Genomic DNA, 24,832 nt, shown 5'->3' on the forward strand with positions numbered 1-24,832 from the left:
TAGCGGTTTCGGACCATGCCCCGCACTGGGTGGAACTGGAGCTGGGAGAGGAGAGGGACCAACGCCTGTTGTGGCAGCTGGATGTGGGACTGCTGGCGGACGAGGTGGTGTGTGGGAAGGTGAGGGGGCGTATCGAAAGGTACTTGGAGGCCAACGACAACGGGGAGGTGCGGTTGGGGGTGGCATGGGAGGCGTTGAAGACGGTGATCAGGGGAGAGCTAATTTCCATTAGGGCTCATAGGGAGAAGACAGAGGGTATGGAAAGGGAGAGGTTAGTGGGGGAGATTTTGAGAGTGGACAAGAGATACGCAGAGGCCCCAGAGGAAAGATTACTTGGGGAAAGACGACGGCTCCAGACGGAGTTTGACCTGTTGACCACAGGGAAGGCGGAGGCACAGTGGAGGAAAGCGCAGGGGGCGACCTACGAGTATGGGGAAAAGGCTAGTCGGATGCTGGCACACCAGCTCCGTAAGAGGATGGCAGCGAGGGAAATAGGGGGAGTCAAAGATGGAAGGGGAGCCACGGTTCGGAGTGCGACGAAAATAAACGAGGTATTCAAGGCCTTTTATGAAGAGCTGTACAGATCCCAGCCCCCAGCGGGGGAAGAGGGGATGAGACGATTCCTAGATCAGCTGAGATACCCGAGGGTGGAGGAGCAAGAGGTGTCTGGTTTGGGGGCACCAATTGGGTTGGTGGAGCTGAGCAAGGGTTTGGGGAGCATGCAGGCCGGGAAGGCCCCGGGACCGGACGGATTCCCGGTGGAGTTCTACAGGAAGTACGCAGACCTGTTAGCCCCGCTACTGGTGAGGACCTTTAATGAGGCAAAAGAGGAGGGGACCCTGCCCCCGACAATGTCGGAAGCGACAATTTATTTGATCCTAAAGCGGGACAAGGACCCACTGCAATGTGGATCGTACAGGCCGATCTCGCTCCTCAATGTGGATGCAAAGTTGCTGGCAAAAGTGCTGGCTACGAGGATCGAGGACTGTGTCCCGGGGGTAATCCACGAGGACCAGACGTGATTTGTAAAGGGCAGGCAACTAAACACCAATGTGCGGCGGCTCTTAAACGTGATAATGATGCCATCGGAAGAGGGAGAGGCGGAGATAGTGGCAGCTATGGACGCGGAGAAGGCCTTTGACCGAGTAGAGTGGGAGTACCTCTGGGAGGTGCTGCGTAGGGTTGGGTTCGGGGTAGGGTTTATCAATTGGGTTACGCTCCTTTACAGAGCCCCGATGGCGAGTGTAATGACGAACCGGCGGAGGTCGGAGTACTTTCGACTGTACCGAGGGACGAGGCAGGGGTGCCCCCTGTCCCCCCTGTTGTTTGCATTGGCGATCGAACCATTGGCGATGTCACTGAGGGAGTCTAATAAATGGAGGGGGGTGGTCCGAGGGGGAGAAGAGCATCTGGTGTCGCTATATGCGGAGGACCTGTTGCTGTACGTGGCGGATCCAATGGAGGGGATGGTGGAGGTCATGCAGACTCTAAGGGAGTTTGGGGAGTTTTCGGGCTATAAGCTCAATGTAGGAAGAGTGAGCTCTTTGTATTACAGGTGGGGGACAAAGAAAGAGGGATAGGGGACCTACTGCTGAGGAGGGCGGAGGGGAGCTTTCGGTATCTGGGGATCCAGATAGCCAGGAGTTGGGGGACCCTACATAAACTGAATCTGACGAGGTTGGTGGAGCAAATGGAGGAGGATTTCAAAAGATGGGACATGTTACCGCTCTCGCTGGCGGGTAGAGTGCAGTCGGTCAAAATGGTGGTCCTTCCGAGGTTTCTGTTTGTGTTTCAGTGCCTTCCCATCGTGATCACTAAGGCCTTTTTTAAGAGAGTAGGCAGGAGTACTATGGGGTTTGTGTGGGCGAATAAGACCCCGAGAGTAAGGAGAGGGTTCCTGGAACGCAGTAGGGACCGAGGAGGGTTGGCGCTGCCAAACCTGGGGAGCTACTACTGGGCAGCAAATGTGGCGATGATCCGCAAGTGGGTTATGGAGGGAGAGGGGGCGGCATGGAAGAGGATGGAGATGGCGTCCTGTAAAGGAACGAGCCTGGGGGCGTTGGTGACGGCACCGCTGCCGCTCTCGCCGACAAAGTATACTGCGAGTCCGGTGGTGGCGGCAACGCTAAGGATCTGGGGCCATTGGAGACGGCACTGGGGTGCAATGGGAGCATCGGTGTGGTCCCCAATCAGGGGTAACCAGCGGTTTGTCCCAGGGAAGATGGACGGGGGGTTCCAGAGCTGGCATCGGGCGGGGATTGGCAGAATGGGGGACCTGTTCATCGACGGGACGTTTGCGAGCCTAGGGGCACTGGAGGAGAAGTTCGAGTTACCCCCGGGAAATGCCTTTAGATATATGCAAGTGAGGGCTTTTGTGAGGCGACAGGTGAGGGAATTCCCGTTGCTCCCGGCACAAGAAGTTCAAGATAGGGTGATCTCGGGTGTATGGGTCGGGGAGGGCAAGGTGTCGGAAATACACCAGGAGTTGAAAGAAGAGGGGGAAGCGCTGGTAGAAGAGTTGAAGGGTAAATGGGAGGAGGAGCTGGGGGAGATCGAGGAAGGTCTGTGGGCTGATGCCCTAGGTAGGGTTAATTCCTCCTCCTCGTGTGCCAGGCTCAGCCTGATACAATTTAAGGTGGTCCACAGAGCACACTTGATGGGGGCGAGGTTGAGTAGGTTCTTTGGGGTAGAGGACAGATGTGGAAGGTGATCAGGGTGCCCGGCGAACCATGTCCATATGTTTTGGTCATGCCCGGCACTGGACGGGTTCTGGAGAGGAGTGGCGGGAGCAATATCTCAGGTGGTGAAAGTCCGGGTCAAGTCAAGCTGGGGGCTAGCAATATTTGGAGTAGTGGACGAACCAGGAGTGCAGGAGGCGAAAGAGGCCGCCATTCTGGCCTTTGCGTCGCTAGTAGCCCGGCGAAGGATCTTGCTAATGTGGAAGGAGGCGAAGCACCCCAGCCTGGAGGCCTGGATAAATGATATGGCTGGGTTCATAAAGTTGGAGAGGATTAAGTTTGCCTTGAGAGGGTCTGTGCAGGGGTTCTACAGGCAGTGGCAACCGTTCCTAGACTATCTCGCGGAGCGTTGGAGGAAGGTCGGTCAGCAGCAGCAGCAACCTTGGGGGGGGGGGGGTGGAGGGGACGTCCTGGGAGGGGGGGGGAGGGGGGTGGAGGGGAGGTCCTGGGAGGGGGGGAGGGAGGGGGGGGGGGGAAAGGGGGGACTGCCTGGGAGGGTGGATGAGCAAGAGATAACATGAAGGGTTGGGGAAACTGGCACGTACGGGTGAGGGCCAGTGTACAAAGCTGTGTAAATATATCATTTTGCCATGTATATATCTTGCTCTGCGCGATTTCTCGTTTTTTTTTGTTACGGGTGGGGGGGGGGGGGGGTTATTGTTTGTAAGGGAGAAAAATTGTGTTATAAAACTTTAATAAATATATATATTTTTTTAAAGCAGTGCTAACCACTGTGCCACCGTGCCGCATTTGATAAGATCACCAGACAGAAGGTGGACTCACAGAGAGTAGTGTCAGGTTAACATGCTAAAATGTTATTTTGATAGAGAAGGAAAAAAGAAGAAAGTGTTCGTCATTGTAACTCAGGGAGAAAAGATAATTCCAGATAATTCTGAATTTGATCTTCCTCAAATTAAATTGGAAAATGAGGGGCGTCCATGGCGGAGGCGGAAGAGACTCTCTCCACTGCGCATGCGCGGGAAACTGTCAGCTGCCGCTGATGCTCCTGCGCATGCGCCGCCCCGACATGTCATTTCCGCCAGCTGGCGGGGCGGAAATCCCTCCGGCGCCGGCCTAGCCCCTCAATGTTGGGGCTCGGCCCCCAAAGATGCGGAGCATTCCGCACCTTTGGGGCGGCGCGATGCCCGTCTGATTGGCGCCATTTTGGGCACCAGTCGGCGGACATCGCGCCGTTTGGGGAGAATTTCGCCCCGGAAACAGTCAAAAATTTAGATAAATTATGGAGTTACCTTCCGAAAGAAAATCAAGATGACCTGAAAGCGTCATTAGTCACATATGGCTCCACCCTGCTCTTTTTAATCAGACACTATATACAAATTGAAGAAAAGTCAGTTGTCATGCCATCACAACTCAATGATTTTTTTTGTTTATGTAACACACCTCACACTACTTCCAGCAGAATGGCAGGTAGCACAATGGTTAGCACCGTTGCTTCACAACGCCAGGGACATGGGTTCGATTCCTGGCTTGGATCACTGCCTGTGCAGAGTCTGCACGTTCGCCCTGTGTCTGCAGGGGTTCCCTCCGAGTGCTCCGGTTTCCTCACACAAGTCCCGAAAGACGTGCTTGTTAGGTGAATTGGACATTCTGAATTCTCCCTCAGTGGACCCGAACAGGTGCCGGAGTGTGGCGACTAGGGGATTTTCACAGTAACTTCATTGCAGTGTTAACATATCATAGAATTTACAATGCCGAAGGAGGCCGTCAAGTCTGCATTGGCCCTTGGAAAAAGAACCCTATTCAAGCCCCCGGCTCCATCCCTGCAACCCAGCAACCCCACCTAACCTTTTTGGACACTAAGGGCAATTTAGCATGGCTAATCCACCTAACTCGCACATCCTTGGACTGTGGGAGGAAGCCGGAGCACCCAGAGGAAACCCACACAGACACGGGGAGAACGTGCAGACTCCACACAGCCAGTGACCCAAGCCGGGAATCAAACCTGGGACCTGGAGCTGTGAGGCAACTGTGCTTACCACTGTGCTACGGTGCCGCCTTTGTGAAACTAATTTAAAAAAAAGTAAATTTAGAGTAGCCAATTATTTTTCTTTTCCAATTAAGGGACAATTTAACGTGGCCAATCCACCTAACCAGCACATCTTTGGGTTCTGGGGGTGAAACCCACGCAGACATGGGGAGAATGTGCAAACTCCACACGGACAGTGACCCAGGGCTATGATTTGAACCCGGGTCCTCAGCGCCACAGTCCCAGTGCTATCTTCTGACACTAATAAAGATTATTATTATAGATGAATTGTTTCTTAGAAGACAGTCCAGAGTGAGGTTTTTGTTGCTGAAGCCCCAATTAGCACAATCAGTAGAAGATAAATGGTCCAGGCTGCAAATTAGTCATGATAGAGGTAGAGTGAGAGAAAGAAGCCTGAAGTTGAACCAGAATTTAAGGTGAAACATCAACATTATAAGTGGTTGAAGTGGCTGCCCAGATGAGCCATGGAAATATGTGGTCCTCGCACATATTTGGCAGTTTGGATGTTTGGCAGTGGAAATGTTAGGTTTGTAAATATAAGATCATGTTTTACTATCAGAGGTTCACAAAGGAGGAAGGGAGTTGGAAAAATGAGTCTGATAATTTAGATAGTTGGGATACAAGTAGAATACCCCTTTAAACCAGTTCAGTTCCAAGTCAAACAGACATGTCTGACGAAGTAGAAAATCCAGTTCAAGGTCAAGGGCAAATTCAGTCTTTGTTGAAGAAAACATTTCCTCAGATTCTGGCCAAAATAGATCAAAGTTCTAGAAGTTTGAGTTAAGAAAGGAGATATACCCCTAGAAATAGAAAACCAGTGGTTAAGAATCATCGAATCCCTGCAGAGCAGAAGCAGGCCATTCGGACCATTTGGGATAATTTGTATCTGTAAATTAATAACCGGGAACGTACACAAGTGTTATGGAAGTTGCATGATCTTTGTGCAACTTTTCCATTAAGGAGGGAAATGTTTAATAGCATCCTCTTGTGGCCATTTGTATGAGTGTATACTAAAACTGGATTAAACTAGTTTCAGTTGGGTACTTGGACTCCTTGCATCAGTCTCTTTTTGGCTTGCAAAGGCACCGCAGCATGAATAATGCCTTCATTTGTAACTAATCCCAAGATCATGAACTGAGCTCAAATCAGGGGTTCTACTTTCCCTGAAATATCAGACCTCTATAGTGTATGACACTATCAATCGGGAGCTCTTCTGTGAGACAATTACTGTAATTTTAAGATGGATGTTGGCTCTAGGTCACTGTCCGTGTGGAGTTTGCACATTCTCCCTGTGTTTGTGTGGGTTTCACCCCCGCAACCCAAAAATGTGCAGGGTAGGTGGATTGGCCACACTAAATTGCCCCTTAATTGGAAAAAAATTAATTGGGCACTCTAAATTTATTTCAAAAAAGATGGACGTGGAGGATAAAAGATTGAAAATTCCACATCGAATGTATCCTTCCCCCTCACTTACCCTGTTCTCTTTTACATTTCTAAACACAAAGAGGTAATTTAACCTCTGCTTAAAGTACCTCTATATAATAATCTAATAATCTTTATTGTCACAAATAGGTTTACATTAACATTGCAATGAAGTTACTGTGAAAAGTCCCTCGTCGCCACATTCCGGCGCCTGTTTGGGTACACAGAGGGAGAATTCAGGAATGTTCAATTCACCCAACAGCACGTCTTTCGGACTTGTGGGAGGAAACCAGAGGAAACCCACGCAGGCACGGGCAGACTCCGCACAGACAGAGACCCAAGATGGGAACCTAGGACCCTGACTCTGTGAAGCAACAATGCTAACCACTGTGCTAACCTGCCACTCTTCAAATTCATTGAGGATCATGCTCAAAGAGGAATATTACAAATGTGAGGTACATTTTTAGACACTTGAGCATTGGAGAGTATCAGAGTTAAACCTATCTGTTCCTCACCTGATTTATTTTATGCCCACATGCACATTTTTCCAGCAGGTGTCACCAGATTGCAGTCAGAAGTGGAAACAACGTGCAGGTCTGTCACCTTTATTGATCAGGAGTAATAGCTGAAGTAATGGCCTGATTGAGATCAGCCAACACCACATGTCAATAAAACCAGAGGCATTCTCCTTTGCATAGTTAGGGGCATTGGGGTCTCACAGAAAATCTGGAAGTTGATTCATTTTACACAACAAACCCTTCCTTACTCATGGTCCAAGCCCAATGATAGTGAAGACCTGCCAGATTATTTCATGGCATATGGTAACCAAACAAGTGGTTGACTGAGGGAAGTGAGGAAGAAATGGGTTATATGCAAAAGTTGTGAACTCCTGGACCACTTTGGTTATTAACCATATGACCTGACAATGAAGAAAAGGCCCAAAACAGATTTACAGGTTAATTTTACAACTTAGTGACTTCCAATACAGATAGTTTTTAAGATGATTTTTTTGTCTGCCATACAGGGCTGGTCCTACTTCTACCCAGAAAGGGTGCCAAGAAACACAACCAAAAACCAGAATTACCCGCAAGAAATATTAATTCCAAATCTTTTGTTGATTTGACCAATACTCAAGGCATCGTGAGCTACGAACCAGTATTTGATCACATACATTTTAAAATTTGATCGTTATAGTCACAATATGGGACAAAGTTTTTAAAAACACCTCTTGTTCACCACAGATGGCCCAAAGTCATTGTAATCATTGAAAGTGATCCACATATGCTTGAAGGATGCCAAACTTGTTAAAATCGAGGCTCCCACCCATACAGAATAGTTTCTTTCTGGTGGAGCGATGACTTTGACTTGTACTCCACTGGGAGTGTGCAGCTTGATATCCTTGAGCAGGCGTTCCTCCATTCCTGGGAAGAGGGTTGAGCCGCCACATAGTAGCATGTTGCTAAAGAGTTCTTTGTGCAGTTGTTGCTCACATTTGGTAATACTGTTTAACATGAGCTTGTGAACTCCAGTTTCCTTCAATCCTATACTGTCAGGCGTAAAGAGCAACTCTGGCGCCCCAAACAGTTCATTCCTGAGCACAATCCGAGTGCCGTCTGGCAGCTGGTACTCATGTTGGAGTTCTTCAGCTGGCTTCTTGCTCTCCTGTTTAGGATCAAGGGAGATGTAGGATAGTTTTTCCTTGATTTCTTGGACAATCTCTATCTCCATTTTCTCAGAGAAAGTGTGGCCGTTTGTCAACATGAGCCTCCAAAGAGCTTCGGTGATATCGCTTCCTGCCAGGTTAAGCCTTTGTACAGCATCTGGAAGGTAGTAGCCCTCATAGATAGGCACGGCATCAGTTATTCCATACCCACTATCCAAAACTACACCACGAGTACGGCCTGATGTATAAAGTGCTAATGTAGCTGGGATCGCGAGAAACATAGCCGGTACGGAAAATCCTTCAAACATGATTTCAGCCATCCTTTCTCGATTGAAGAACGATGTCAATGGGGCAGCGGTCAACAAAACTGGCCTCTCTTTTGATTTCACACGCAGTTCAAAACCATATATATATCTCCAGATCATCTCCATCTCCTCCCAGGAAGTCACTATGCCACGTTCAATCGGATACTTCAAAGACAAGACATCTTTTCTCGCTTGGGCAGCTTTTCCAACGTAATAGTCTTTGAGATTGGCATTACGTGATCCCTTTGTAGATTTGGAGCAGCCCACAATGGACGGTATAACTGATGTAGGGATGCTGTCACCGACTATTCCAGATTTGCAGAGTCCAGATCCGTTGTCAATGATCACAGCGGGGTTAGACATCATTTTGATCATGTTTCCAGATGCACAATGATATACAAAACACGTTGAGAGAAAGCACTCGTTGATTTTAAATTTCTACAATCTTTTGGGAATGGGGGGTGGGGTGGCGGTTGTCAATTAATATATGTATCCTCAGCACAGGCAACTTCAGTCAGTGCACTCACTGCTTAAGGGGGAGGGGGGTTAAACAGCTCAGATTATTACACTGATGATGATGCCATAATGGACAGCCAGATGATCAGGAAAATGAGTCACTTAAGTATTACCTGACAACTAGCCCATTCATGGGCTATGCTATGGCTGCAGGAGTTTGGATATAACAAGATACCAACTAGTTAGCATGTCAGAGTTGGAAAGGACAACTGCGAAAACTTGAATTTATGATTGCAGCAACATCTATTCCACATCACTCATGTGTGCGGAACTTGGCTATAAGTTTCTGCTCGGCGATTCTGCGTTGTCGTGCGTCCTGGGATTCAACCGGGACCTGGGATTTATGTCGCATTACATTCATCCCCCACCATCTGGCCTGAGATTGCAAAATCCTACCAACTGTCCTGGCTTGAGACAATTCACACCTCTTTAACCTGGGGTTACCCCTATCTCTGAATCTGTAAGCACTTAATTAACTGCAAATGCTCACATTCAAAGCATTGTCTTGTATCTTTGAATTTGTCTATATTTATGTTTCTGGAACATACCTCTTCATTCACCTGAGGAAGGAGCAGTGCTCCGAAAGCTAGTGTTTGAAACAAACCTGTTGGACTTTAACCTGGTGTTGTAAGACTTCTTACTGTGCTCTACCCTTTCAGGCAGCAAGTTACAGATTCCCACCACCCTCTTGGTGAACATTTGTTTCCTCAAAACCCCCCCAAATCTCCTCCCTTTACTTAAATCTATACTCCCTGGTTATTGACCCCTCAACTAAGGAAAAGTTTCTTCCCATCTATGGCCTTCATAATTTTGTACATCTCAATCGGGTGCCACCACCCCTCTCCCCCCTGCCCCAGCCTTCTCTGCCCTAAGGAGAACAACCCAGCCTAACCAGCCTCTCTTCATAGCTGAAATGCACCAACGCAGACAACATCCTTATGAATCTCCTCTCCACTCTTTCGAGTGCAATCACATCCTTCTCATAGTGTGGCGATGAGAACTGTACACAGTATTCTAGCTGTGACTTAACAAATAGTTTTATACATCTCCATCATAACCTCCCTGCTCTTATATTCTCGCCTCGGCTAATAAAGGCAATTATCCTATAAGCCTTCTTAACCACCTTATCTATCTGGCCTGCCGCCTTCAGGGACCTATGAACATGCACCCCAAGTTCCCTTTAGTCCTCTGTACTTCTCGAAGGTCTTGTAGGAACTAGCTGCCACCGTTCTGGTGGGAAGGCGCAAGGCACAAGGCTTGGGTTACCTACAGTAGGCCCCACCGGTAGAACCAGGACTGGGGCCACAGAGCCCATTGCCAACACCTGTTGTGGCAGCCACTGGTACCCCTTTTGACAGGGGCCAGTGGTGAGGATAGAGGCTCCCAATATGAAGGGCTGGGTGCAGGTCACTGATGGGGATAAGATTGCAATGTCAAGCACATGATCTAGAAGGGGGTGGGGCTGCGGGGGCTTCTGGATGCTGATGGTAAGTGGAAGGGGGGGGGGGGATGGTGAGGGTAGTTGAGCAGTCAAACTCACGAAGATCACGGTGGGACAAAAACAAAATATACTGGACAATCTCGGCAGGTCTGACAGCATCTGTGGAGGGAAAAAGGAGCTAGCATTTGAGTCTGGATGGCTCTGTATCAAAGCTAGGGAGAACTAGCAAATGGGTCAGATTTATACTGTAGTGAGGGGGCATGGAGCGGTGGGCGGCAATAGATGGAGATAGGCAAAGATGTCAAACACAGAAGATAAAAGGAATGTAAATAGGGGTGATTAAGGTTAAGAAGGCACATAAAGAGATTAGAATTTGTGAATGACAGAACAAAGGTGAGCAGTGTGTCAAAGTGCAATGAGGAACAGATGGCCCAAGTGGAGTGGGGGAGGGGGAACAATGGTGAGGGAAAACAGATCAATGGAAGAAATTAAAATTAAAATAAATTGACAGAAATAAAAATGGGGTGAAGGTGGAGGCGAGAGTTCACAGTCTGAAGTTGTTGAACTCAATGTTAAGTCTGGAAGGCTGGAACATGCCTAATCGGAAGATGAGGTGCTGTTCCTCCAGTTTGCACTGGGCTTCACTGGAACATTGCAGCAGGCCAAGAACGGACATATGGATGTGGGAGCAGGGCGGTAAGTTGAAATGGCAGCGACAGGAAGGTCTGGGTACTGCTTGCGGACGGACCGGAGGTGTTCTGCAAAGCGGTCACCCAGTCTGTGTTTAATCTCTCCAATGTAGAGTAGACCACACTGGGAGGAGCAAATGCAATAGATCAGATTGAAGGAGGTGCACATGGTGCTGCCTCACTTGAAAAGGGCCTGAGATGGTGAGCAGGGAGGAGGTAAAGGGGCAGGTGTTAAACTTTCTGCGATTGCGTGGGAAGGTGCCGTGGGAAGAGGGTGAGGTGTTGGGGGTGATGGAGGAGTGGACCAGGATATCCCAGAGTGAAAGGTCCCTGTGAAATGCTGACAGGAGGAGTGAGGGGAAGATGTGTTTGGTGGGGGAATCATGCTGGAGTTGGCGGAACTGCTGGAGGATGATTCTTTGAAGGTTGGTGGGATGAAAAGTGAGGACAAATGGGTTCTATCCTGGTTTTGGGAGTGAGGAGAGGGGGTGAGGGCAGAGGTGCAGGAAATGGGTCGGACAGGGTTGAGAGCACTGTCGACCACAGTGGGTGGGAAACCATGATTAAGGAAGAATGAAGACATGGTAATTTGGGGGGTTTGGCTGGTCAAGAGAAGTATCACCTTTGTCTTCCCCCTTCTCTACACGGAAATGGAATTTGGAATTCAGTCTGCCATGCTAGCTGTCTAACTGGTCGCTGATGCCGTAGCAGATGCACAGTGGTGAGAGTGCCAGGGGAGACCCTGCACAACAGGACCCTTCTCCAGAACAGCAGGTGCCATCTGATGATGCTCAAGTGCTGGCCCTCCACTAGGCCGAGGAGGTGGTCAAAGGTGGTGTCACATCAGGCCACGTTTCTACCATTACCGCTCATCCTTCGAGGAGATGCTGGACTGCGTGTGCCGCCATTGACCCACCAAGGAGACCATGGGCCAACTCTGCCAGATGGTGGAGGACCTGGTGCCGTGAGGGGGACACGACATCAAGTTGTTAGCTGCCCTCAAAAAATATGCCTCTGGCTCGTTCCAGGGCTCAAGCGGGAAGATGTGCTTGATCTCGCAATCGTCTGCTCACAGGTGAATCCAAGATATGACGCATGTCCTTTGCTCCAGCCAGCTACCGACATCCATTTTAATCTGGGCCAGGCCCATCAGGATGCCCAGGTTGATGTCTTCTCTCCCATTGCTGGCATGCCCCAGGTCCAGGAGGTTATTGATGGCATGCATGGCACCTTCAGAGCACCGGCTCGACAGGAGGTGCCTTTCATTAACAGGAAGGGGTTCCACTCCCTGCATGTGCAGTTGGTGTGAGATCACCAGCTGCACGTCTGTGCACGATACCCAGGCAGCGTGCATGACGCATACATCCTGGTGCACTCACAGGTTCCCTGCGCCTTTTTTTCAAAATTTAGAGTAGCCAATTCATTTTTTCCAATTAAGGGGCAATTTAGCATGGCCAATCCTCCTAGCCTGCGCATCTTTGGGTTGTGGGGGCGAAACCCACGCAAACACGGGGAGAATGTGCAAACTCCACACGGACAGTGACCCAGAGCCGGGATCGAACCTGGGACCTCGGCGCCGTGAGGCAACATGGCTAACCCACTGCGCCGCCGTGCTGCCACCCCTGCACCTTTGAGGTGCTCCCTCGGGCAACAAAGTCTATCTGCTGAGGTTATGGCTGATGACACGTGTGCAGAAGCCCCAGTCCGAGGTGGAGAGGCATTATAATGACGCTCATTCAGCAACCAGGAGTTTCATTGAGTGGTGCATGAGGCTACTAAAGGTGTGCTTCCGCTGCCTGGACCGTTCTGAGGGGGCTCTCCAATATAGCTCCCAGAGGATCTCACGTATCTTGGTGGGCCGCTGCAACCTGCACGACATCATGCAGTAGCGGGACAACATGCTGGAGAAGGGGGAGGAATAGCAAGCCTCATCGGATGAGGAGAACAGTGTGCAGGATGAGGCAAGGGAGAACCTAGAGCTGGCTCGACAGGAACAATTCCTTCAGGGCTGTCGAACCAGGGAGAACCTGATCAGCTTCTAATTCAAGAACAAAGAACAAAGAACAAAGAAATGTACAGCACAGGAACAGGCCCTTCGGCCCTCCAAGCCCGTGCCGACCATGCTGCCCGACTAAACTACAATCTTCTACACTTCCTGGGTCCGTATCCTTCTATTCCCATCCTATTCATATATTTGTCAAGATGCCCCTTAAATGTCCCTATCGTCCCTGCTTCCACTACCTCCTCCGGTAGCGAGTTCCAGGCACCCACTACCCTCTGCGTAAAAAACTTGCCTCGTACATCTACTCTAAACCTTGCCCCTCTCACCTTAAACCTATGCCCCCTAGTAATTGACCCCTCTACCCTGGGGAAAAGCCTCTGACTATCCACTCTGTCTATGCCCCTCATAATTTTGTATACCTCTATCAGGTCTCCCCTCAACCTCCTTCGTTCCAGTGAGAACAAACCGAGTTTATTCAACCGCTCCTCATAGCTAATGCCCTCCATACCAGGCAACATTCTGGTAAATCTCTTCTGCAACCTCTCTAAAGCCTCCACATCCTTCTGGTAGTGTGGCGACCAGAATTGAACACTATACTCCAAGTGTGGCCTAACTAAGGTTCTATACAGCTGCAACATGACTTGCCAATTCTTATACTCAATGCCCTGGCCAATGAAGGCAAGCATGCCGTATGCCTTCTTGACTACCTTCTCCACCTGTGTTGCCCCTTTCAATGACCTGTGGACCTGTACTCCTAGATCTCTTTGACTTTCAATACTCTTGAGGGTTCTACCATTCACTGTATATTCCCTACCTGCATTAGACCTTCCAAAATGCATTACCTCACATTTGTCCGGATTAAACTCCATCTCCCATCTCTCCGCCCAAGTCTCCAGACAATCTAAATCCTGCTGTATCCTCCGACAGTCCTCATCGCTATCCGCAATTCCATCAACCTTTGTGTCGTCTGCAAACTTACTAATCAGACCAGTTACATTTTCCTCCAAATCATTTATATATACTACAAAGAGCAAAGGTCCCAGCACTGATCCCTGTGGAACACCACTGGTCACAGCCCTCCAATTAGAAAAGCATCCCTCCATTGCTACTCTCTGCCTTCTATGGCCTAGCCAGTTCTGTATCCACCTTGCCAGCTCACCCCTGATCCCGTGTGACTTCACCTTTTGTAATAGTCTACCATGAGGGACCTTGTCAAAGGCCTTACTGAAGTCCATATAGACAACATCTACTGCCCTACCTGCATCAATCATAGAACATAGAACATAGAACAATACAGCGCAGTACAGGCCCTTCGGCCCACGATGTTGCACCGAAACAAAAGCCATCTAACCTACACTATGCCATTATCATCCATATGTTTATCCAATAAACTTTTAAATGCCCTCAATGTTGGCGAGTTCACTACTGTAGCAGGTAGGGCATTCCACGGCCTCACTACTCTTTGCGTAAAGAACCTACCTCTGACCTCTGTCCTATATCTATTACCCCTCAGTTTAAAACCCCTCAGTCATCTTAGTGACCTCCTCGAAAAACTCTATCAAGTTAGTGAGACACGACCTCCCCTTCACAAAACCGTGCTGCCTCTCACTAATACGTCCATTTGCTTCCAAATGGGAGTAGATCCTGTCTCGAAGAATTCTCTCCAGTAATTTCCCTACCACTGAAGTAAGGCTCACCGGCCTGTAGTGCCCGGGATTATCCTTGCTACCCTTCTTAAACAGAGGAACAACATTGGCTATTCTCCAGTCCTCTGGGACATCCCCTGAAGACAGCGAGGATCCAAAGGTTTCTATCAAGGCCTCAGCAATTTCCTCTCCAGCCTCCTTCAGTATTCTGGGGTAGATCCCATCAGGCCCTGGGGACTTATCTACCTTAATATTTTTTAAGACACCCAACACCTCGTCTTTTTGGATCACAATGTGACCCAGGCTATCTACACCCCCTTCTCCAGACTCAACATCTACCAATTCCTTCTCTTTGGTGAATACTGAGGCAAAGTATTCATTTAGTACCTCGCCCATTTCCTCTGGCTCCACACATAGATTCCCTTGCCTATCCTTCAGTGGGCCAACCCTTTCCCTGGCTACCCTCTTGCTTTTTATGTACGTGTAAAAAGCCTTGGGATTTCCCTTAACCCTATTTGCCAATGACTTTTCGTGACCCCTTCTAGCCCTCCTGACTCCTTGCTTAAGTTCCTTCCTACTTTCCTTATATTCCACGCAGGCTTCGTCTGTTCCCAGCCTTTTAGCCCTGACAAATGCCTCCTTTTTCTTTTTGACGAGGCCTACAATATCACTCGTCATCCAAGGTTCCCGAAAATTGCCGTATTTATCTTTCTTCCTCACAGGAACATGCCAGTCCTGTATTCCTTTCAACTGCTACTTGAAAGCCTCCCACATGTCAGATGTTGATTTGCCCTCAAACATCCGCCCCCAATCTATGTTCTTCAGTTCCCACCTAATATTGTTATAATTAGCCTTCCCCCAATTTAGCACATTCATCCTCGGACCACTCTTATCCTTGTCCACCAGTACTTTAAAACTTACTGAATTGTGGTCACTGTTACCGAAATGCTCCCCTACTGAAACATCTACCACCTGGCCGGGCTCATTCCCCAATACCAGGTCCAGTACCGCCCTTTCCCTAGTTGGACTGTCTACATATTGTTTTAAGAAGCCCTCCTGGATGCTCCTTACAAACTCCGCCCCGTCTAAGCCCCTGGCACTAAGTGAGCCCCAGTCAATATTGGGGAAGTTGAAGTCTCCCATCACCACAAACCTGTTGTTTTTACTCTTTTCCAAAATCTGTCTACCTATCTGCTCCTCCATCTCCCGCTGGCTGTTGGGAGGCCTGTAGTATACCCCCAACATTGTGACTGCACCCTTCTTATTCCTGATCTCTACCCATATAGCCTCACTGCCCTCTGAGGTGTCCTCTCGCAGTACAGCTGTGATATTCTCCCGAACAAGTAGCGCAACTCCACCTCCCCTTTTACATCCCCCTCTATCCCGCCTGAAACATCTAAATCCTGGAACGTTTAGCTGCCAATCCTGCCCTTCCCTCAACCAGGTCTCTGTAATGGCAACAACATCATAGTTCCAAGTACTAATCCAAGCTCTAAGTTCATCTGCCTTACCCGTAATGCTCCTTGCATTAAAACTTATGCACTTCAGGCCACCAGACCCGCTGTGTTCAGCAACTTCTCCCTGTCTGCTCTGCCTCAGAGCCACACTGTCCCTATTCCCTAGTTCTCCCTCAATGCTCTCACCTTCTGACCTATTGCTCCCGTGCCCACCCCCCTGCCATACTAGTTTAAACCCTCCCGTGTGACACTAGCAAACCTCGCGGCCAGGATATTTATGCCTCTCCGGTTTAGATGCAACCCGTCCTTCTTATACAGGTCACACCTGCCCCGGAAGAGCTCCCAGTGGTCCAGATAATGGAAACCCTCCCTCCTACACCAGCTGTTTAGCCACGTGTTTAGCTGCTCTATCTTCCTATTTCTAGCCTCACTGGCACGTGGCACAGGGAGTAATCCCGAGATTACAACCCTAGAGGTCCTGTCTTTTAACTTTCTGCCTAGCTCCCTGAACTCCTGCTGCAGGACCTCATGCCCCTTCCTGCCTATGTCGTTAGTACCAATATGTACAACGACCTCTGCCTGTTTGCCCTCCCCCTTCAGGATGCCCTCTACCCGTTCGGAGACATCCTGGACCCTGGCACCAGGGAGGCAACATACCATCCTGGAGTCTCTTTCACGTCCACAGAAGCGCCTATCTGTGCCCCTGACTATAGAGTCCCCTATTACTATTACTCTTCTGCGCTTTGACCCTCCCTTCTGAACATCAGAGCCAGCCGTGGTGCCACTGCTCTGGCTGCTGCTGTTTTCCCCTGATAGGCTATCCCCCCCGACAGTATCCAAAGGGGTATATCTGTTCGAGAGGGGGACAACCACAGGGGATTCCTGCACTGACTGCCTGCCCTTTCTGGTGGTCACCCATTTCTCTGCCTGCACCTTGGGTGTGACCACATTTACATAACTGCGATCTATGACGCTTTCCGCCACCTGCATGCTCCTAAGTGCATCCAATTGCTGCTCCAACCGAACCATGCGGTCTGTGAGGAGCTCCAGTTGGGTGCACTTTCTGCAGATGAAGCCATCCGGGATGCTGGAAGCCTCCCGGACCTGCCACATCTCACAGTCAGAGCACAGCACCCCTCTAACTGACATTGCGTCAATTAATTAAAATTAAAATTAAAATTTGTCTTTTTAAAAAAAAATATTTTCAAAAAAATTTCAAAGTTACTGTCAACTATCTGTTTCCTCGCACTAGATTTCTAATAGAAATGCGATAGCTAACTATAGTACTCTCCGATCTCTGGCTTAGATATCCCTCTAAATTATAATTAAGTTATTATGTTTAATTAGTTACCAAATACTAGCCACAGCTTTTCTGTGATGTCACTTCAGTTTCCCCCCGACACACACAATTTGAAAAAAGGTATAAAAGTAAAAATAAGTAAAAATCACTTACTTACCTTCTTACCTTCTGAGTGTCTTAGATGTTCTCAGGTTCTCTCGCTGACAGAGACTGCTCCTCCACCTCCAAACCTTGACCTGCACAATGCTAATAATATAATATGGCACTTACCTCACACCAATGGGTCTTATTATTAGGTTAGAGGAGGAGGGCGGGTGGGAGACACTACACGTGTAGTGTCTCGGGATTCCTCTCCACCAGAATTTATTGGTTGGGGGGGGGACTTCCCAGAGGTCCGCGGGTCGAACTTCCGGTTCCCGCCTTATATAAAAGCAATAAAACAGAAAAGAACAGACACGGGACCAGGTAAGGGTTTTTAAATTCACCACTCACCTCCCAGAAGGCCCCTGCGCACCGCTGCCGCCGAAATCCAAAGGGCTGCTCCTGTAAAGGTAAGGGTTTTTAAATTCACTACTCACCTCCCAGAAGGCCCCTGTGCACCGCTGCCGCCGAAATCCAAAGGGCTGCTCCTGTAAAGGTAAGAGATTTTAAATTCACTACTCACCTCCCAGAAGGCCCCTGCGCACCGCTGCCGCCGAAATCCAAAGGGCTGCTCCTGTAAAGGTAAGAGTTTTTAAGTTCACTAATCACCTCCCAGAAGGCCCCTGCGCACCGCTGCCGCCGAAATCCAAAGGGCTGCTCCTGTAAAGGTAAGGGTTTTTAAATTCACTACTCACCTCCCAGAAGACCCCTGTGCACCGCTGCCGCCGAAATCCAAAGGGCTGCTCCTGTAAAGGTAAGAGTTTTTAAATTCACTACTCACCTCCCAGAAGGCCCCTGCGCACCGCTGCCGCCGAAATCCAAAGGGATTCGCCGAAATCCAAAGGAATTCGCCGACTCTTAGGCCAAAATACCTCATCACCATCGCTCCCTTTGTCCTCAGTCTCTTCTGTCCCATAGTCTCCACACCCCCCCCCCCCCCACCCACCTTTCACCCACCTTCCCATTAGCCTTTCAACCTTTCCCATGACCACAGCTCCCCTTCTCCCCTCCGATGGTTATCTCAGCATCACAACAGGGTATCGGGCCTGGGCATGGCAGTATCAGCAGATCTTGGCCTGGATTCTCTGCTGCCGGTATCGGAGTTTCCAATTCATCCACGTTTTCTCTGCAGAAAGCACTTAATTGCCTTTGATGTGGTCCAAAAGCTGTCAATCATAGCTAGACGTTTCGGTTAGTTTCACAGCTGGCTCTTTAAATCCACTCAGGCGTGAAGGGAAATGAGATTACACAATCCAGGAAACTGGCTGTGTGTGCAAGCTGTCAATCACAGCCTATCAAAATCAATTTCACATTGATATAAATGAAAACCTTACAGATAAAGATTTGAGGGGGTTTGAACCCAGTTAATGTGGTTTTTCCCTTTCTCGGAATGTACAGGTTGTGCTTTCTCTGTCTGAGCCAGCAGGTGTATTGCACAGGTGAGTTTTGAAGCAGTGATTGTTTTCACTGTCTCTGTCTGTACTGTTCCTTAGCTTCCAGGCAGGGGTACTTATAATTGGAGGGAGGGTGGGGGGAGTGCGTCCAGACAGGGGAATTTGTAATGGGAGGGCTTCCAGGCAAGAGTCTTTGTAATGGGGTGCTTCCAGGCAGGGGTCTTTCTTATGGGAGCTTCCAGGCAGTGATATCTGTAATGGGGCCTTCCAGGCAGGGATCTGTCTTATCGGGGGGCTCTGGTTGGGTTTGCTGTAATGGAGGTGTCTGGTGGGAGTTTGTGTGTGGTGGGGGTCAGGTCACCCTTGTACTGTGGGAAATCTTGTGGTTGGGGGCTGGAATTGCGTTACTGGGCCACCGGACCTCGCCATTGGCTGCCCACTCAAAATGGCAGCCCGATAACAGGAATTGCAAGAGAATCCCTCATAATCTCTGCCATGCATAAATTTGCATGGTAAGGGATGGTGAATCGCTCCCAGCACGAGAATATAATCTACTAAATGGAGAATTCTGGCCCTTCTCTGCGGGACAGAGTATGATGACAACTCGCTGTGAAATGAGCTTGGTGCTCCTTATTGTCTGATCGAGTCTGACTCCTGTCTTTTAGATAACATCCCACTGTCCATTCAGATGGCCGCAGTTGTGTATGGGGTCTCCTTCTCATGAGCAACATTATTTTGGGGGACGGGGGTGGTGAGATGGAGAAAGCTTTGGGCTCATAGACTTGGGATACAGTCTCTTACAGCGGCTCCCATGGCCTGTCACTTGTCGGTGAGTGCAGAGGGCTTTTGGGACTTCAATGGGCCTGATTCACCTTAAACCCACACCCCCCAATCATCACAGCCAAGACCCAGCCCAACCCTAGCCCAACCTTCTCAACCGTGGGACAACAGTGAGAGGCAGATTGGTGGTGGAAAAGTGTTTAATTGTGTGTTTTTACAGATTTGGTGCCCTTTCCCCTCATCTTCAATTACATCCGTGCCAACTTAAGCCTCGTTTATTGTTCTGATCTTTCTTAGCTTCCCGATCCTTCTATGTGTTCCCCCAAATACCACGTCAGGAGTGGACCTGGCTTGCTGCTTGTCTCATTCTCTGCCCTATGATGCCCTTGGCAGGTGTCCTCTGGAGAGCCTGGGCTTGGATGGGCCCAGCCCATCTTCGGGTGTCACAGGTGATGCGTGTCACCCTGTTCTGCATGCTGCCCATTCAGATGCGCCAGTGCCTGGTGGGTGGGATTCAGAAGGGCTGCAGTGTTCCAACTCCAGGATGGGCCCCATAACACCCTCCTCCCTCGGGGTGCTCACTGGTCCCTTGGCAACTCCATGGGATGGAATGTTAGTGGAGTGAGCTCCAGAGGCCTCAATGTCATCTGGCGCTGTCAGTACTGGAGGCCCACCCTTGTCTTAGCCATGGTGTCTGATTTGTTATGTTGTAGGCGTAACATAAGCGGCTTCCTTGTGGTGCATTTGACAAAGGAAGGTTCAGACATGGAGATAACTTCAACACGTTTATTAAACTATTTACACTTCTATTACTCGGGTTCGACACTACTACAAATCCTACTATAGCTACCCAGACTGACTAACCAGCTGCTGCAATCCACGTGGTGGGTCTAATATCGAATCAACCTCGTGTCTGTACTCACTGACTGTCTCCACTGGAAAGAGGCAGATCATGTGTGTGGTGTCCTTTATATATGGGTTGGTGTAATGCCCCCCTGTGGTCGTGTCACCTCCGTGTGCATCGTGAATTTCCATTGGTCGTGTCCTATCTAACTTTTCTATTGATGTGTGTGATGTCACTGGTGCTCCCTCTAGTGTCTAGTTAGCCAACATGTATTTACATTGATGCACATCACCACAGTGTCGACGCCCTCAGCTATGGTGCTCCGTGACTGGGACTTGTCCCTCAGCGAGTGAGCCATGTCATTGACTGCCTCGGTTATACCCCTCTGTTACTGTGTCATGTCCCTCTGTGACTGGCTAAGGTAAGTCAGCACCTGGCCAATGCTCTCAATGCCCTCAGCCATGATCCTTTGTGAGTGGGCTAATCACTGGAGCACCAAAGCAATGCCCATCTGCACCTGGGACATGTCTGCCTGTGGCTGGGCCCTCCTGTCCTATGCCTTAGCCATGGACATCGGAGTGCGCCCCCTGCCTTGGATGTCCTGACACATAGCTCTGACTTCTTGCCCCAGGCCTTCACCACAGATTCCGCTCTTTCAGTGTTGGCCTGGGTGCCACGCATTGTCAACAATATCTCCTGTGCCTAAAGACAATAGGACTCCTCCAGTTGTACTTGCAGGTGCTGAAATGCAGCTGACATCCCCTCCATAGATTCTGACACTGAATCTGCATCTCTACCAGTGATAGGATCAGCTTTTCCAGAGGCCGACATCTGACTTCGGGGCAGCTGTTCCCTGGGATTGGGCAGCTGTCTGTCTGGCCGCTCCCTCGGGAGGCCCTGCCTCTTCCTGATGTGCTGCAGCAGGTGTGTGGTGCTCCCCAGACGGTGTCCCAGGAGCCTAACTGCTGACATGCCCCACCGAGGTGATAATCTCTGCCCTGGTGGATGGTGCTGGTGAAAGCAGTGCTGTAAAGTCAGTATCTTGCCTGGAGGTTTGCTCTGGGGTGTGCTGAGGGTCTGGAAGGGGGGTTGTGACCCCAGATGGCCTGGCCTCGTTTAATAGGGATCCTGGAAGACAAAGGACAAGGGGTCAGCTGTTGGGAAGGACAGGGCTGTGGGAGATGAAAGACTCACTTGAGATAGGACATCTGGATAAAGTTGGATTGGACTCTCACCTCTTCGGAGCATGCTGAACTCCATTTCAGCCACAGCTCGCTCCTTGGCCCCTCCGCGCGTTCCATGGCTCTTTCTTCAAACAGGGTGAGGACCCATATGTCAGACATGCTGCCTCTCATCTTCTGACGCTCCCTTCGATTATGTCTTGCTTTATCCTTGAAGGGACATAGTGAGACACAGGCACACCATTTATATAGGGGCACTTTCTGGTTGGTGGCATATGTGAGCAAGGTGCCTGGCCAAAGATGGCAGGGCATATGTTGGGGGTTCCTGGAGTGTGGGTTCTGAGGGATAAACTAGTAGGTAGAGTGTTACTGACCTATACGAGTTTTGGGGCAGGTTTCAGGGATCAAGGGCAGCATGGTCGCACAAGTGGCTAGCATTGTGGCTTCTCAGCGCCAGGGTCCCAGGTTCGATTCCCCGCTGGGTCACTGTATGTGTGGAGTCTGCCCGTTCTCCCCGTGTCTGCGTGGGTTTCCTGCGGGTGCTCTGGTTTCCTCCCACAGTCCAAAGACGTGCAGGTCAGGTGGATTGACCATGCTAAATTGCCCTTAGTGTCCAAAGGGTTAGGAGGGGTTATTGGGTTATGGGGATAGGGTGGAAGTGAGGGCTTTAGTGGGTCGGTGCAGACTCGATGGGCTGAATGGCCTCCTTCTGCACTGTATGTTCTATGTTCTAAGGGGGGGAAGTAACGGCAGGGTCACACAGGTGGTTACGCACCCAAGCTGCTCGAAAGAGGTTGCTTTTCTTCCTGCATTGCATGCTGGTCCTCTTTGTGAGGCTGCCAGCACCTCCTGCACCTGCCACCTTATCCCAGGCTTTGTTCATGACAGTTGGCTGTTGTCTCCATCCCATCCTAGGAAAGAGGGTGTCCCTCCTCTCCTCAACGGCGTCCAACACTCTGTGGATGTCCGCATCAAGGAAGCATGGTGCAGATCTTTTAGCAGCCACCTTCTCGGCTGGAATGAGAATCTGGGGTGAATGGAGCACTTCAATCCTGCTCCAGCTTGTCAGTCTCCCAATGTAATTCCCGATTCTTGCGAATCACATTCCTAGGGAATCGAGACTCGGGCGGGATGCACGTGGGCAGCGTGCTGGCACATTTGCATGGATAGAATCATGCCTCCCCAGTGCTTCTAGTAGCAGCGTGAAAATGTTCCGAAATGTTCCGAATCTCTGCTGGCGGGAGAGCACGTAATAATAATAATAATAATAATCTTTATTGTCACAAGCAGGCTAACATTAACACTGCAATGAAGTTACTGTGAAAATCCCCTAGTCGCCACATTCCGGCGCCTGTTTGGATACACAGAGGGAGAATTCAGAATGTCCAATTCACCTAACAGCACATCTTTTGGGACTTGTGGGAGGAAACCGGACCACCCGGAGGAAAGGCATGCTCCCCACGGGGAGAACGTGCAGACTCTGTACAGACAGTGACCCAAGCTGGGAATTGAACCTGGAGCTGTGAAACAACAGTGATATTCACTGTGCTACCGTGCTGCAGATAGATTCTGACACGGCGAATCCCGCCCCAGCTGTTAAACTGAATTTGTCAAAAAACCCACCTCACACTGCTGAAATGGATCAATTCTGACTGACACTGGACTAATTTGTGTTTAAACTTCTGTTAGGTAAGGATTGCATTTGATTGTCCAATTGTCCTAACAAACTGCGTTAGGGCATTATTGCTACTGCCTAACCCCAGACATTCTGTCAAAATGATAATGTGCCGACTATCATACATCCATTGCCACTTCATAAACATTTGACATTTTTAGAATCGAATCGTTTCTGGCCAAAGTGATAGTAAGACAGGCAAGTTGTTTTTGATTTACTTATGATTTGCTTCACAGCCTTAATGGTGCAGGGACATTTATCTCACAGCGACCGCAATATAATCGGGTTCAATGTAATGTTTGAAAGGGAGAATTGTGAAACAGATACGAGTATAGATTTAGGTTAAGGTTGACTCCAATGGGGTGAAACAAATGCCACTCACAATAAACTGGCGAAGCTGGAGTGGCTAAAATAACAGAAGATTATTAGGAGGTGTTCAAAAAATGAATTTAATGCAGTGCAGAAACAGAAACGAAAGGGTTCGAGAACTAAAGAGGTAAGGAAACAGAACAAAACCAAAAACATGTTTAGATGTAGATCATCGGAGCTATAAAAAGGAATAGGAAATAAACTGCATGAAAAAAAATAAGCAGAAAAAAATGACAATAACATTGGGAGAAAGAGTGTGGTCAGAAGCAATGTGGGCCCCTTGGGAACTGAAAATACTTCATGGAAATAAGAAAATGGTGGAAATGTTAAATAATTACTTTTCATCGGTATTTACAAGAGGTCAGTATGCCAGACACCCCAAAGGGATTAATAAACAAAGAACAATGGACAGTACATTGCGCTCCAAGCATGCGCTCTAAACTAAAACCTTCTGTACTTCCAGGGTCATTATCCCTCTATTCCCTTCCTCTTCATGTATTCGTCAATATTGAATTAGGGATAGTGAATCAACAAAATTAAAGCATACAGCAGTAATGGAGAGATTAATGGCACTAAAGAGTGACAAAACCCCAGGACAAGATGACTTCCATCTCAGGCATTTAAAAGAAATTAGTGAGAACATTGTAGGTGTCCCAATTTTAACCTTCCAATGTTCTCTCAACTCAGAAACTGCTACTTTGGTTGGAAAGTTGCATATCACTCTGTTAGCAAGGTAAGAAAGGAAAATCCAGGAATTATCAACCAGCTTTATTATTTATTTGTTCACAGCCGAGCCAACATTTATTGTCCATCCCTAATTGCCCTTGAGAAAGAACGGATGAGCTGCCTTCTTGCTCCAGTCCATGTGGTGTAGGTACACCCACAGTGATGTTAGGGAGGGAGTTCCAGGATTTGGACCCAGCAATGGTGAAGGAACGGCAATATATTTCCAAGTCATGATAGTGTGGAGATGTTCCGGTATCCTCGACATGGTATGGACTGAAAGAAAACGTCGGATGAATGCAGTACCAAAGATGCAGTAGTGTAGCTGGCACACCAGCCAATAGCTGCTAAACGTGCCGCAGAAAGCAGGCCAGATGTCAGCCTGATTCTCTCAGGTCATACCCATGCTGGGTAGATTTTTCCTCTGGAAATTGCTGCTTATTTTGTTTAATTCATATTTTCAAGGTCTTTACAAAGCTGATGAGAATAGTTTAGTGTACGTAACGCCTGGGTCAACTTAACATGGGCTTCCTATAAG

General features: G+C 49.0%; 1 protein-coding gene across 1 annotated transcript; it reads right to left on the reverse strand.

Annotated features, from left to right (window-relative positions):
- Nucleotides 1-7,112: 7,112 nt before the first annotated feature.
- On the reverse strand, nt 7,113-8,630 carry LOC140427432 (actin-1-like). The gene has a single exon (XM_072512959.1). It carries the CDS (start codon nt 8,509-8,511, stop codon nt 7,384-7,386), a length of 1,128 nt encoding a protein of 375 aa, XP_072369060.1. The 5' UTR covers nt 8,512-8,630; the 3' UTR covers nt 7,113-7,383.
- Nucleotides 8,631-24,832: the final 16,202 nt, after the last annotated feature.

The sequence above is a fragment of the Scyliorhinus torazame genome, chromosome 7 (genome assembly GCF_047496885.1).
Source record: "Scyliorhinus torazame isolate Kashiwa2021f chromosome 7, sScyTor2.1, whole genome shotgun sequence".
Classification (NCBI taxonomy): Eukaryota; Metazoa; Chordata; class Chondrichthyes; order Carcharhiniformes; family Scyliorhinidae; genus Scyliorhinus; species Scyliorhinus torazame.